Below are 15,382 nucleotides of genomic sequence, written 5' to 3' on the forward strand. Positions count from 1 at the left end.
GGCAGCTGGTAGGTTTTCTATTCTGTCCTGATTTCATATAATTCTCCATTGTATTTTCTTTCTTTCTTTTTTTTTTTTGTAGAGGCAGAGTCTCACTTTATCGCCCTCGGTAGAGTGCCGTGGCATCACACAGCTCACAGCAACCTCCAACTCCTGGGCTTAGGTGATTCTCTTGCCTCAGCCTCCCGAGTAGCTGGGACTATAGGTACCCGCCACAACACCCGGCTTTTTTTTGTTGTTGTTGTTGCTGCAATTTGGCCGGGGCCAGGTTTGAACCTACCAACCTCAGTATATGGGGCCAGCACCCCACCCAATGAGCCACAGGCGCTGCCCCTCCATTGTATTTTATAGTTGCCTCATTCTGATTTAGAAACCGTAATAAGTAACCTTTTACTGGGCAATGAATTGATTTTTCAGCAAGTGTTATTTTCCATAATTTTTTATTTATTTAGTTATTGTTTTATTGTTAAATCATAGCTATGTACATTAGTGCAATCAAAGGGGTACAATGTGCTGGTTTCCTATACAATCTGAAATAATCTCATCAAACTGTTCAACGTAGATTTTCCATAATTTTAATGGTGTTCCTACATAAATCCCCTCAGGGGCTTTAAACATATTAACATCACATGAATATCTTTTGCCTTACAAACGCAAGCAACGTGACCTAATTGTATGTATCCTCATATTGATCCAAAAGAATGCCTTTACAGAAATCTGTAGAGAAAGGCTACTCTTCGAGCAGGTAGGGGGCGCTACTGTGCCTTACATTAATGTAGTAATTTGCACAGTAGTTTCTTAGGGTGTCCTGGGCTGCGTGCTGCAACCAAGGGGGTTTCATTCGTCAGTCGTCGCTATTCCACCACCTATTCTCCAGCCGGGAAACTCAGTGACAAGCTGAAGTGCCTGTCACAAGACTGTGTCGTGCAGTAGACCTCTGAGGCCTGGCGACTTTTCTCCTCCACATCAATCAGAGCTCTATTCTGAACGGCTCCACTCTACTTCCGTTTCTTTTCTACATCTTGTGTTAAATTGCTCATTTGTAAAAGCCATTAACTAGGCAGCATTTTGAACTTTTTACCAAATAAAAAATGTAACATGCTGTTCCCTCTACTTGTAACATTCCTCTCCTTCTTAATGGTGGAACAACAGCCCACGTATGGAGCCTTGGCCACGCCCAACCATGACCTAAGTTCCTTACATGTATTAGCTCTTCACAGTAGCCTCTGATGTGGCCACAGATAGTGCCCCGGTTCTATAGAGGAGACAAGGAAGGAAGGAATTTGCCCAAGAGCACTCAATGCCAGGATTTGAACCAGGAAATCTAACTCCAGAGTCTATGCTCTTCCCTACTACTCAAAACTCCTGGTCACCCTTCAAAACCTTGCTCAGATGTCACCTTCTTTGTGAAAGCAGAGTTGTGTTTCCCCAGCACCTTCTTACTCCCCTATTGAGCACTCAGCACATCATAATGAAAATAAATGTTTGTTTATCTGGCATCTTATTTTTGTCAGGCTATGAAAGAATCAAGGGCACAGGCCAAATTTAAATTTATTTTGGATTTCTAATACAGAGAATTAGGCCCTATTCATTACTTATTGAATACATATTGAAGGAATAAATACATGTAGTTCAGTAGCTTTTTCTTTCACACGTATTCATTTTTCATTTCAGTTCTTATTTGTCTTCAAATCTTCCTAAAAGCAAAATTAGTTATTTTGCACACACTTAAAGGACCATTTAAATTGTATTAATATTCCATAGAAAATTATCTTTTGTTTTAGATGTGTATGTTGAAACATTAGCTGGATTGTTACATATGACTTTGGATTTCTCAAAATAAACATTTCCAGAGAAATATGTTTCTAATTTTATAATGTAAGTAAATGAAAAATAGAATTTGGTATATTAAGATTTACTTCATAGGTAATTGGTCAAGAAGGCATTTATTTTACAAAATAACTTGATTTTCATCTCAGAAATCTCTATGGCTCTCTAGACACTCGAGCCAGTAACAAGACTTAAAAGATGCCACATTTTTCATCTCTTACTGTCTCTAACCATGGGAAGTTAAAAATAAACACATGCTACAATGATTAAATGTGAATAATTATGTTGATCTCCATTAGCTCCTGGTTAAAATAATGCATGTTGCAAACTATCAATGAATATGGTTACTTCACTTATTTTCTCATTTTTCATTTATTTACATATGGCTTTGTGAAAAGAAAAATACTAGGATTTGTTTTTGAGTTTCCAAAATGAACAGATCACCATTCTCTGTAGAATGGAGTGTCTCTCTTTTTACAAAACATCCCCATCTTCCCAGGGTCTGTGGTCATCCCTGCAGTGCAGCTTCTAATTTAAACGAACAGCATCAGGAACAACAGAAACTAAGATGGAGACGAAACCAACAGTACAAACAACCCAGCCCCAAATGACAACAGCTCAGGGAGGAAGTGAAAGAGGTCAATGGTGGAGAAGCTTGATTTGTTGATGGCAGGTTGGTGATTTCCTTTTGACCTGAGCCTGAACTAATGCTCCTTTCTGTCTTCACTTTAATACAGCCCCAGATACAGTCACCCTACAGCTGGAAATGGAACTTTCCCCCCAAATAGGGATAATTCAATCACTCCTTTTCAATCACTCCCAACTTCCAACTAGAATTTAGTTCTCATTTCTTGAGTTCTTACTTACCATACTTTAACCAAATTGGACTATGAGCACTTATCTTGATATACCAAATGTTCCCTTTTTCTGGGCCTTTACTTACATTTCACTTCTTCAAATTCCACTACGTCATCTCTGTATCTTTACATCCATGTTACAGGTATTTGTATTTTTTAAATTTTATGTCTATCGTGTTTTGGCATCTTAAACCCTTTTCTGGCTAGGGAGTGACTGTCCTTCCTGGGTCTGGCTGATTCTCAGCTACAGCAAATGGCTCAGTTATGTGCCTTTGATAGGCAGACTAACCAATCCAGAGTTGGGCCTGGACCCCTGGAAACAATATTCCTCTGCTTTAATCATCTCAAGGCCAGATACCAGGTAGATAAGGACCTCACCTATAGCTTAGAGCCAACTGAAATTATTCAAATTAGAGAATCCAACACTGTCTTGCCTTGACCCCAGTAAACCCTTAGGATAGCCAAGGCCTTTCCCTTGCTCCTGCCAAGTGCTGGTGTCAGAACATATGGCCCTGTATGGCCACCATACCTCCTGTTTCAAGGACCTGTGGATATAATAAACTGTTTCCCTGAGCCTCTCTTGGTCTCTGCATGTGGTAGCACCTGGCTCACCACTGGATAAGGTCATAGTATGTCTCATCCAAAGCTGGAGGACATCTTTGCATCTTCTTCGATCTAATGGCCTTGCTGACCCTTCAGGGACTGCCCGTCCCAGGGCAGTAAAGGCAGTAAAGGACTCCCCACTGAGAGCGCATCTTCACATGCAAATCAACCCAGAGCCCAAAAGCCAATTACCTACTTTATGGAGCTCCTTCTTCCCCTCCAGGCTGCCATCCCCTGCCCTAGTCACGGAGGCCCAAGTATCAGGCAACTAATAGCAACTCTACATTCCAGAGCCTGCTGAAAACAGTCAAACTAGCCAACCCTACATCTGCTCATCTCGCCTAACCCATTCCTTTCCATGGGGTACACAAACAGGCTCATATCCATGTCTTTCCCTCACTCCCCTCTGCCTCCTAACAGATCCTCGTGTTCTCCTGTGTGGCATGCACCTTACTCTGGGGAAATACAGAGAGCTATCTGCCAATGCCAATCATTTGTAATGTTTGTTATAATAAAACCTAAGAAAATGCTACAAAAGCTATGTTAACTAATGTGATGAAAATGTGTCAAACGATCTATGAAACAAATGTATGGTGCCCCACGGTCATACTAATGTACACAGCTATGGTTTAATAAAAAAAAAAAGAAAACATGTATGAAATTGTCGCTGGTACACTGGCTGCCCCCTGCCAGATCGAAAACTCTAGAAGAGCAAAATTGGAATTTGTTTATATTCTACATGGTGCTTGCTTAATATGGTGTTCAAATAATTTCTATTTTTTCATTTGTAGGTGTTCAGTTTGTGTCTCTGTTTATCCGCATCAACCTTGCTTATTCTGGATGATGAGTTGATCCCAGGAAGGAACAGGTTCCACAGCCTAACATGTGTTGAGGCGGTCTGCCTCCACTGACAGCTTATGAAGGAAATGCTGGTAACCACATCAAAATTATCATGTTAGCTTTTGGCTTAAATAATCAAGTTGCTGCTCTCCCGATTGGTTTGATTTCTAGAAGGACAAAGAAAGGAACTAAAACTGCTAATTGCTCGGTGCCTAGTCTGAACCAGGTAGAGTGGTAAGTAATTTACAATCACAACAATTTACCAAGGGTCTACAAAGTGACAGGTATTATACACAATATTTTATAAACATTCTCTCTAAACCTTTCTGTGGCCTTACTTTTTTGTTATCCTACTTTGTAGATGAAAAAGCTGAAGCTTGCAGAATGAGCAACTTGCTCAAAGCCATGTAACTAGTAAGTAATAGGACAGAATCTACAATCAGATTTAATTTCAAAGCCCATGTGTCATTTGAACAGAATTATTTGAACAATTATTATTACCATTAGCACATGAAGTGATTAATTGCATCCATGTTTCAGTTGTTCAAAGGCTATTACAAGGAAAACATGGAAAACGTGTACTATTATCTTAGCAAATGGCTTTGGAGTCGCAAGTCAGTAATCACAACAAGGTGATATGCTCTGTATTCAAAATATAGCTAGAGTTTAGAAGAGACAGGTATTCAGCCAGGGAAGCCTGTGATGGTTTTAATACAACATTTATGCCTGTCATGAGCCCAGCCTGGGAGAGGGGCACGTGGAGGGAGAGGCATTCCAGTAAGAGGACACAGTGTGACACGGAGAGTGGAGGTTTCCAGAAAGGAATCTTAGACTCTGAATTCTGTCTTACAGATTTGTGTTCCTCAAATTCACAATTTTAACAGACTTCCTATGGGAAAAGACGACTTCCTAAATACTGGGGCGAGCCTGTGTGTGTGTGTGTGTGTGTGTCAGAGTCTCACTCTATTGCTTTGGGTAGAATGCCGTGGCATCATAGCTCACAGCAACCCCAAACTCTTGGGGTTAAGCAATCCTCTTGCATTAGCCTCCTGAGTAGCTGGGATGATAGGCACCTGGCTAATTTTTCTATTTTTAGTAGAGATGGGGTCTTGCTTTTGCTCAGACTGGTCTTGAGCTTCTGAGCTCAGGTGATCTACCTGCCTTGGACTCCCAGAGTGACCACAGGCATGAGCCACCATGCCCGGCCCTGGGTTAAGCCTTAATAGTCCTGATCAGCCCACTCTTTCCTAGGTGTCCCTGGAGAAACATAGAGGAATAATCACATTTGAATGTATTTCTGCACTAACATATTTCCTTCCTGAATTTCTCATCTAGAATTTAAAGTCTCAGTATTGTCTTAAAAAAAAAAAAAATCACACACCGTAAGACACTGCTAGGAGAGCCCCCATGGCCTTGAGGCTGGCTGCAAAGCCTCTGCTGGGTGGGAAGACAAAGATGCCCTGCCCTGTTTACAGCATGTTTGGGGTTCACCTGCCTCATCAGGGAGGGCCCATTTCTTGAGCGGAGGTCACTGTGCTGGGCTCTTTCCTCCATGTTCCCATTTATCCCTATACCATTCCCTTGAGGTAGCAGCACCTCTCCCATTTTACAGATAAGGAAACAGCGTCTCAGGTCATTTTCCTTGCCTCGTTTAACCTTCCTGACAACCCTTCAAGACGTTTCTTTATCCCTATGTTTACGAAAAGGTTGAACACCACATGGCAGAGTCAGTGTGGGCCCAGGTTTGTTCACTTCAAACCCTTTGGTCGCCCTGACTGGGTCTCTATTTGGTCCAATCTGAACAATTAAAGACCAGGGAAAGCACATCAATTTAAATTAAAAAAAAAAAATCCCCTGTAGATTTTACTTAAACTCAAGCTGTAATAAATGGTGTTTTCTTTAAGCGTTGAATCTCAATGTCCATGCTTTTTCCCTCTCCACTTCCTTCCTTTGCTCTCTGTCCTCCCTTTCCTCAATCTGTAACCAGGTGAGGAAACAGACACTCCAGCACCAGTGGTTCACAGCGTGACGCATGGTCAGCCCAGCTGCCACCTTGTGTAGGGTTGCCAAGGCTCTGAGGTTAAAGGGCATGTGAAAGGCAGACAGGAAAGTCATGCTTTGCACACAGTAGATATTTCATACATGTTTACTAAAATTAATGTAATGATTTTATACATTAGGGAAAAATGTCCTCTAACTGGGGACAATGATATGCTCATACACAAAGAAATAGGCAAAATCTCAGATTCTGTCTCAATCATTTAAGACTTATCGTAGAGTCAATTATAGTGGCTTTTAAAGCACTTTTAAAGTGGCTCAGAAGTAAATGGCTACACGTAATAAGGCCTGCTTTAACATTATTAATTCGCCCTTTCCCGAAAGGAATTCGGTGCTGTAAACTGACATTGAGACGCAACATCTAAATGGACAGTATTGCCACGCCAGAGTAAATATTAGATCACATTATCTGACAATCCTTGGGGAATGGCCTTGCAATGTCAAAACTACAGAAAAATGATGTGAAATCAAGTTCACAGAAATTTGGCTTAAATGTCCAAAATAAAATGAATCTCTATGAATGCGGATAGAGGGAAAGGATCATGATAGCAAGATGATCACATAACAATGGCAAGGATGTGTCTATGCAAAAGATGAGACGGACTTCACTCTGAATTTCACTGTATGACATTTACGTATCCCTCCAAATAAGCAATTCCCAAACTTCCTACATGCTACACATCGTTTAAGATGCTGGAACACAGGGCAAAACAAGGGACGTACGATCCTTGTTATCCGGGGGCTCCCGGTTGAGGAGTGACAGCTGTAACTAAAGCAGGAGTGAGCTGTCCTCTCTTGGGGGCACTTGACACCCGCTGGGAGTAGAAGGAGCTCTTTGGTGGTGGCATGTGGAGGGGCAAGATGGATCTAGGCACAGGCTCAGTGGTGAGAAAAAAAATAGCATGTTCAAAGATGGATACATATTTAATATGCTGGGGCTCAAGGCAACCACACAAGTGGCAAGAGACATGATGGAAGGGCAGGCAGGGTCAGATCTGAAAGGATCAGACTTCCGAGGAGGAGGGGGAAATACATAAAGAATTGTGTTCCAGGTCTCACAGACAGCAGACAGGAGTCGAGGCCAGATCTCGGCAATGCAGAAGCTCCGCTGTGTCTCATGGCACGCCATGGCCCTCAAACTGGAAGGATAGGGTTGTGATACCGCATTTTCAAGGCAGTAATACACCCCAGACCTCCAGTTTGACTTGGGTCATCCTCCTGAGGTGGATCAAGATCCCATTCTGCTCATTATTCTACACGTTTCACACAGTTTGCTCACAGTAATTCCATCTGAGCCAAGCCCAGGCCAATCACAGCAGCCGGTGCTTAGACTTGGTCACCTCTCAGCAAGGCTCAATCACACCCCTGTTTTATCATGCACACACAGGACCCACAGAGGCACCTGCCATCTCCCTTAGAAGGGCAGCCTGTTCAGGATGTTGACATGCACCTGCAGCTGCTTTCTGGGTCCAATTCAGCAGTCTTTGCTGTCCGGGCTAATGCAACCTGACAGGTAATATGGGGTGGGAAGCCCATCATTACCAAATGACTCATGGCTCAGCAAGCCTACTTGTCATCCCACAGTGAGTGACTGAAGCCCAAACAGTGCTCCTCCCAGGAGTCTCTTTTTCTGTCTTTCGGCCGTTGCCACATACAGAGAGGATCTGATGGATAGCCCGCTTCCCGCTGTCCAGTGGCCCCAAAGCTCACTGTCTCCATCTCTCTCAGCCTTCTCACCAAGTGCTTCCAACTGCTGTGCCCCCTTCATCCTGAAACCCTGCTGCAGGCTGCTGGCTGCTGTCGGGCCTGTCACATAACACCCGCAGCGGCAGGGGCTAGCCAGACGGCTCAATGCACTCACAATGTGGAGAAATAGAGTCCCAAACCTCTTTCTGCTGGGGACATCACTCTTGCCCAGGGAGGGGAAGCATGATAGAGGGTGTATTTAAGGAACAGAGCCTGCACCCAGCAAGGTAAGAAGGTGCTTACTGAGGAGGTACCTGGGGGCCCAACGATGTCAAGGCATCTTCAGGGCTCTTCCCGCATGGCTGCTGAGATCGTGTGTGGCAGCTGTGTGCTTTCCACATGGTCTGCCTGTTTGAGTAGCTTCCCAGTCTAAGACACCAGATGCTCGGTCCATACGATGTCCCAAGGAAGCCCTGATTTCCAGTGGGAGCACAGCCATATCATATCCTGGTCTGTCCTGCAGCCTGTCTCATTTTAATTTGGGCTCCTTTCAAATTGAAATGAAGGTAGCTAGGCTGACTAGGACTGCATGAGAGTTATTTAAATTCTCCAACTTAGTGACTGTAATGAAATATACCCACACTGCCAAGTGCACAGGACAATGTGACTCACAGGTGACTTTGACCTCCAGCCCTGCTATGCTGGTGGCCCCCATGGTATCATGATGACTTCCCAGCCATATGTTGCAAGCCTCCCTCTGTATGGAAATGGAGGTATTTGGGGAGGTAAGCAATGAGCCCTTTGAAAGTAAAATGTAGTCAGAGGCCAAAAGTGGTGCCAAGTAGAAGGAGCATTACAAGGCCTCCGCGGTGCTCTGAGCTTTTCTTGCATCCCTGGGAGACCACAGCACAGTGAGGAGCCATATTCCACCGGCTGAGCCAAGGAAAGATGCAACAGGAGTGTCCCCGTGGAAGGGGGTCCTGCTGGCTGCCTAGAGGGCTGCCTGATTCCTCTGCTGTCAGGGAAGCCTTTTTCTGAAATGGTGAAGACCTTGAGGTCATTGTTCCCTCGTGGGGCAGCACGTCCTTTTGTGGGCCAAGGAGAAAGGAGACAGGTGCTGGGATAAGAACAGGGCCAAGCTGGCATCCTCAGAAAGGCACTGACTTGGTCACTGGCCACAGTGAGTCATTTGTCATGTTCCACCTCCTTCCCTGCCTCCACCTGCTCCAGCTGCTCTCGGTCCCCACCCCAACGTCCCAGTTGTCCCTCAGGGGAGAATGGGACTCTGCCCCCATTTGTCCCGACTTTTCTGCTGCTTTGCTTCACTGATTCTTTCAACAAGTTGCACACCTCTAAGCCACTTGTTAGAGGCCAAAATGTTTACTAAATGGATATAAATTTGAATTTAAAATACCTCTTGTGCTAAGAATCTGAAAAAAAAAAAAAAAAAAAAAGGTCAGTAGCGTGAAGGCGATACGCTCAGAGAAGAAGAGTGAAACCAAGGAGCAGAATCACCCTTGGGAGAGAAGCAGATGGAAGATGAGAGTTAAGGGGCGTTTAGAAGGATAATGGACAGGAATCTCACACTATTTTAATATTTAAAATATTGGTGTGAAAAAGCCTAATTCTGTCTGGACGAGGTGGCTCACATGTGTAATCCTGTTGCTCTGGGAGGCCAAGGCGGGTGGATTGCCTGAGTTCAGGAGCTCAAGACCAGCCTGAGCAAGACTGAGACCCCTGTCTCTAAAAAAATTAGCTGGGCATTGTGGTGGGTACTTGGATTCCCAGCTCTCAGGAGGCTGAGGCAAGAGAATCCCTTGTGCCCCCAAATTTGAGAATGCTGTGAGCTATGATGCCACAGCACTCTACCCCAGTGCGACTGAGTGAGACTTTGTCTCAAAAAAAAAAAAAAAGAAAGAAAGAAAAGAAAAAAAAGATAGAAAGAAAGAAAGAAAAAGCCTAATTCTGATATAGGGGAATTTAGGGGAGAAAAAACTATGCCAAAGAGTTTATATGCCTAAAAAGATCACAGGAAACATAATGAGACAGGGGAGAACTCTGAGCCCCTGTTGAAAGACTGTTTCTTCAGATGTATTAAAAGGCAGAGATATCTACATGGACAGAATAATCAGCAGCCCTTTACCAAAATCGTGTTGAGAACACAAATCAACACAAAAGAGCAAAAAAAGAGTAAAACTAGAGATGCAGCTCCTGGAGGAGATACCGAGCTTCCCTCCCAGGGAGCACAGACTTGCTGGTCACTGCACGTCTGTCTGTGCAGTGCGTATGCTTGGGTGATCTTTCCAGACCAATCATAAGGTGGCAGACCGTGTCCATCAGCCGTTAGCTCAGCATGCAGTTCTGATCATCCAACCAGACCCAGCTCTGAGTTATGCAGAGTCAAACCTGGCTGGGCATTAAAGATGGAGGTTTGAGAAAGATAGTTGTCTGTGTGTATATCAAATGGCAAAGCTATGGAAACTATTCACTTGGGTTGACCTCACCACCCTAGGATCCATTCCTAAGGATGGTTGGGGATGAACAGGAGAAAGCTAAAGATCTGGGGAGTAGAGAGAGCCAAGGAAAAGGACGGGGAAGGGACTTGTAACTTTACAGGATTTCTCATGTCCAGAATTATGGCTTCTCTGCATCTTTCTGAAGGAAGTCACCTTTTAAATGGAAACAAATGTAGCTCTGAAACTCAAGTCTTCACATTATCACTGTGTTATAGGAGTGAAGACTATAACTTAGAAGTCATTAAACATAACTTAGAACGTGTTAAACAATGGCAATATTTTCCATGAGCTTCTGAGCACCAATGTCCGTTCCTGGGATCTTTGTGTCTTCTAGGGCTTTCCACGCTTCTCCTTCATCCAAGCTACTCATTCCTCCATGAACTCAATTCAAAAGACAAAAGAAGAGAGTGTTTACCTCGGGTTTAATTTTGGACTGCATTCCAGCCTACTTTCTTTTTCAGTTGCAGTTCTACCTGGAGGTTTCAGAGCTCTCACTTTTAGAACAGGGTCAAATTCCACTTTATCACGCCTTACCTTTGATGGCCGGAAAGAGAAGGCTGTGGACTTTGTGTCTGACTTTCCCCGGTCTTGCAGTATAAGGCCTTGGTCCTCTGTCAAGGCCAGGTAATGGCCTGTGGTCAGATGCCGGAGGCGGAAGGCCTGGCCCCATCTAATGTTACTGCCACTCCAGCTAGACAGATGAAGCAGATAAGAGATTGCATTTATGCCAAAATAAGTACTTTTCAGTATTTATCTTGTACTTTCCTACATGTGCTAGCAGATTTACAATTTTTCTAGTGGTTATCTTTAGGGTACACCATGCCCACCTTCTGTCTTGCTCTAGGATTTTAGGTCTGTCCATAACCCAGAGAGCTCTCTCTTGGTCCCTCTCAAGGACACCAGCAAGGAACACAATCCTGAGGACAGGCCAGGGGTGTAATGTAACTGGAAGTCCCAAGGTACCATTTTTTTTCATTATTCTACTGAAGTGTCTTGATGCAAATAATCACAAAATGGGTGGGAAGCTTGTCTTTTAAGGAAAACCTATTTTGGGGGAAGCAAAGGTTTTTCAAATGTGCCATCTGAATGCAAATAATCTACTACCACAGAGCCCTCTCTTTGAGAAACAGTGAGAACACCTGTGTAGCTTACACTTGCCAGAGAGAGGCAGATGATAAACAAGAGTATTCAGTAATTAAATACTGTATTATGTTGGGAGGAGGTAAACTTTAAGGAAAGGAAGAAGAGCAGGATGAACAGATTGAGACGAGGGAGACCCATGTTGAATGCTGACCTTTTCAGGGCCCTTCATCAAAAGATTACCATTCAGCAGAAGTTGTGCTGTTAGGGGAGCGATGATTCACTGTATAATCTATCACTTAAAGTTGATCTTTTTAGAATAAAATGTGTCAAGTTTTAAAATCTCTTTCCACTTTATCCAACTTCCTGAAGCACCAATGAATCCAAATTAGATGGATAAAAGGGTTAAGTTCTTCATGTGAAGGCCTCTGGAGAAATGAATAACTAGAATATATATATATATATACATACACACACACACACCCCCATATACCTGTTTTGACTTTTTAAAAAAGCTTACTAAGTAAGAAGACCTAATATCTTGAGAATAGTATTTTACAGTATTAGATGTCTAGCAGGGATGGGAAGAGAATGCAGATGCCTCAAGACAGTTAAAAAGAGGGTATTCCTTAAAACCAATATTCCTTTTTTTTGGCCAGGGCTGGGTTTGAACCTGCCACCTCTGGTATATGGGACTGGCGCCCTACTCCTTTGAGCCATAGGTGCCGCCCCAAAGCAATATTCTTTAAAATAGCAGTTTCCAGTTTCCCAATTAGAAATGTGAATGCGTGTGTGTCTCTGTGTGTGTGAGACGTGAAAAGTTCTCACACTTTCTTCCGCTCTCTGGTGGATTATCTTGTGGAATCCACCAGGACATACGCACCTCATGAGAGACTATTATTCTGGCCCTGTATTCAGGGAAGGACTGAGCAGAAAGCTGGAGGGAACGGCAAAAAGAGAAGAGCAGAGGGTGATGCATCCCAGGCAGTTTCGCTGTAGCCTAACCTGTGAACCCTCTCAGCCAAATAAAGGTCCCATACTTCAGTGGATCCTCCTCCAGTAGTCTGAAGTTTAGCAACCACATGTGGTTACTCAGCCTCGCGTCTAGAAAGTCTAAGCCTCCCAGTTCCTTCTACTCAGGTACAATACGGTCTCCGGGAAGTCCTGATCAGGACTGTGTCCTTCACAGCTACATTTTCAGAGACGTTTTCATCTTCTTTACCTCATTCTATGACGGCTACCTGCCCATCTCTGTCGCTAAGTGCTAACTTTCCACTGGCACCAATGAAGCTACTGAGAAGAGAGAGAAGATTTATCTGGTTTCCGTTTAAACAATAGGAGAAAAACTTCCATGGCTTTCTGCAGCCATGTCCAAACTTGCCTTGTATTATTCACCACTGCAAGGGCGGCATAGCATCAGTGATCCTAGAAAATGTGTGTGCGTGTGCCTCTCTGTGTTTATTCTTTAAAAACAAAGTCACTGAAATTCCAGAGTTTAACTTGGGACCAAAGAAAGACTTCTGAGAGTTTGCCAGGGGACGTGGAACAAATGGGATGCTGCACAGAATGGACTGTACTGGGGGGAAAAAGTAACTTAAAAAAGAACACCCCCGCCCTCCATTACCTTATCCGAAGGGGCTCCACTCTCCACAGAGACCTGGCTCGTGTCCCAGCACCTCCAGCTTCATAGAATATTCTCCTGTGAGCAGAATAGGGTATCAGCTACCATGGGCAGGACACGGATCAGCACCGGGTGAGGAACAGCTCCCTGCAGAGGCTGCTGGGCCCCTGCTGCGTGTCTCAGCCTTCCCAGAGTCAGCAGAACATAGTCAAGGGGCAGCACTTTTCCAGTTGCCTTCTCAGGAGGTATGAAAGCTGCTAAAGGGAGGAGCAGCTCACGGTATCCTTGTTATAGGCACTGACGGATCTCAGATGTGTGACGAAAAGGCAGGGACAAGAACACCTCCTTTTCTGTAGTAGGAGTCAAAATAGCCCCATCACACACCATGACACAGAAGGCTCTGATTCTCTCAGGGTGAGCTCCTTGAGGTAGCAGTGTATCTTTTAAAAATATACTTGTACTTTAAAAATACACATTCAATACAGAGTTAACTTATTTTCATTGTTCTAGGATACTTAGAACAAAGCTTTGTGTTCAATTGTTAGAGTGTTTGTGATTTTAATACTGTACTGTTGCCTCCTTTTCTGAGTTTGAAATCATTTTTAATGTGTTTTTATTAATTTTTATTATTATTTTTGAGACAGAGTCTTACTCTGTCACCCTAGGTAGAGTGTCATGATATTATCATAGCTCACAACAACCTCAAACTCTGGGGCTCAAGCAACCTCTTACCTCAGCCTTTCCAGTGGCTGGGACTATAGGTGCCCACAATGTCTAGCTAATTTTTCTATTTTTAGTGGAGATGGGGTCTCACTCTTGCTCAGGCTGGTCTCAAACTCCTGAGTTCAGGCAATCCACCCTCCTCAGCTTCCTAGAGTGCTAGGATTACAAGCGTGAGCCACTGCTCCCAGCCAAATGCTCATCATCTTCAATCATCAGAGAAATGCAAATCAAAACTACTTTGAGATATCATCTAACTCCAGTAAGATTAGCCCATGTCACAAAATCCCAAGACCAGAGATATTGGCGTGGATGTGGAGAAAAGGGAACACTTCTACACTGCTGGTGGGAATGCAAATTAATACATTCCTTTTGGAAAGATGTTTGGAGAACACTTAGAGATCTAAAAATAGATCTGCCATTCAATCCTATAAGTCCACTACTAGGTATATGCCCAGAAGACCAAAAATCATATTATAACAAAGATATTTGTACCAGCATGTTTATTGCAGCCCAATTCATAATTGCTAAGTCATGGAAAAAACCTAAGTGCCCATCGATCCACAAATGGATTAACAAATTGTGGTATATGTACACCATGGAATATTATGCAGCCTTAAAAAAAGATGGAGACTTTACCTCTTTCATGTTTACATGGATGGAGCTGGAACATATTCTTCTTAGTGAAGTATCTCAAGAATGGAAGAAAAAGTATCCAATGTACTCAGCCCTACTATGAAACTAATTTATGGCTTTCACATGAAAGCTATAACCCAGGTATAACCTAAGAATATGGGGAGGGGGGAGGTGGGCAGAGGGAGGGTGATTGGTGGGATTACACCTACGGTGCATCTTACAAGGGTACATGTGAAACATAGTAAATGTAGAATATAAATGTCTTAACACAATAACTAAGAAAATGCCAGGAAGGCTATGTTAACCAGTGTGATGAAAATGTGTCAAATGGTCTATAAAACCAGTGTATGGTGCCCCATGATTGCATTAATGTACACGGCTATGATTTAATAATTTAAAAAAATGATTATCAAGTTTCTAAAAAAAAAAAAAAAAAACAAACAAACACTTATGTTTTGGAAAAATTTTAAGTTCATAAAAAAGCTGCAAGGTAGTCCAGAAAGCTCCTGAGTAGTCTCACTCAGTCTCCCCTCAGGCTCTCATCTGACATTACTGTGGTGCATTGTCAAAACCGAGAAACCAACCTTGGTAGGTCATTCATTGCAAGTTAACTTCAAGACTTGATTTAGATTTCATCTTAATTTTTTTACTTAACTTTTTTTTCTATGCCAGGATCCAATCCAAGATACCACATTGGATTTAGCTTCCCTCTCTTCTCTGTTTCCGCTGATCTGTTACAGTTTCTCAGTCTTTCCTTATTTTACATCATGGAACAGTTTTAAGGAGTACTGGTCAATTTGTCAAAAATGTTCCTCAGTTTGGATTTTTCTGATGTTTTTTCTAGTGATTAGCAAAATCTCAGTTTTTAAAATCTATATGATAGGGACTAACCTACCTAGATCACAGGTATGTAGAATTAAACAAACTGTCATAGT

At 43.1% G+C, this 15,382-nt stretch overlaps 1 protein-coding gene across 2 annotated transcripts in view; it reads right to left on the reverse strand.

Moving 5' to 3' along the window:
* Positions 1–15,382, reverse strand: part of RYR3 (ryanodine receptor 3) — a 502,828-nt gene that overhangs the window by 269,359 nt on the left and 218,087 nt on the right. The window contains exons 9-10 of one of the 2 annotated variants that reach the window (XM_053594081.1): positions 13,095–13,169; positions 10,925–11,081 (exon numbers count right to left, since the gene is read on the reverse strand). In XM_053594081.1, the coding sequence (XP_053450056.1) occupies positions 10,925–11,081; positions 13,095–13,169 (232 nt within the window). Of the gene's footprint in view, positions 1–10,924; positions 11,082–13,094; positions 13,170–15,382 lie in introns of those variants that run through there. The other variant, XM_053594080.1, reaches the window with a different exon arrangement.

Source organism: Nycticebus coucang, chromosome 6 (genome assembly GCF_027406575.1).
Source record: "Nycticebus coucang isolate mNycCou1 chromosome 6, mNycCou1.pri, whole genome shotgun sequence".
NCBI lineage: Eukaryota > Metazoa > Chordata > Mammalia > Primates > Lorisidae > Nycticebus > Nycticebus coucang.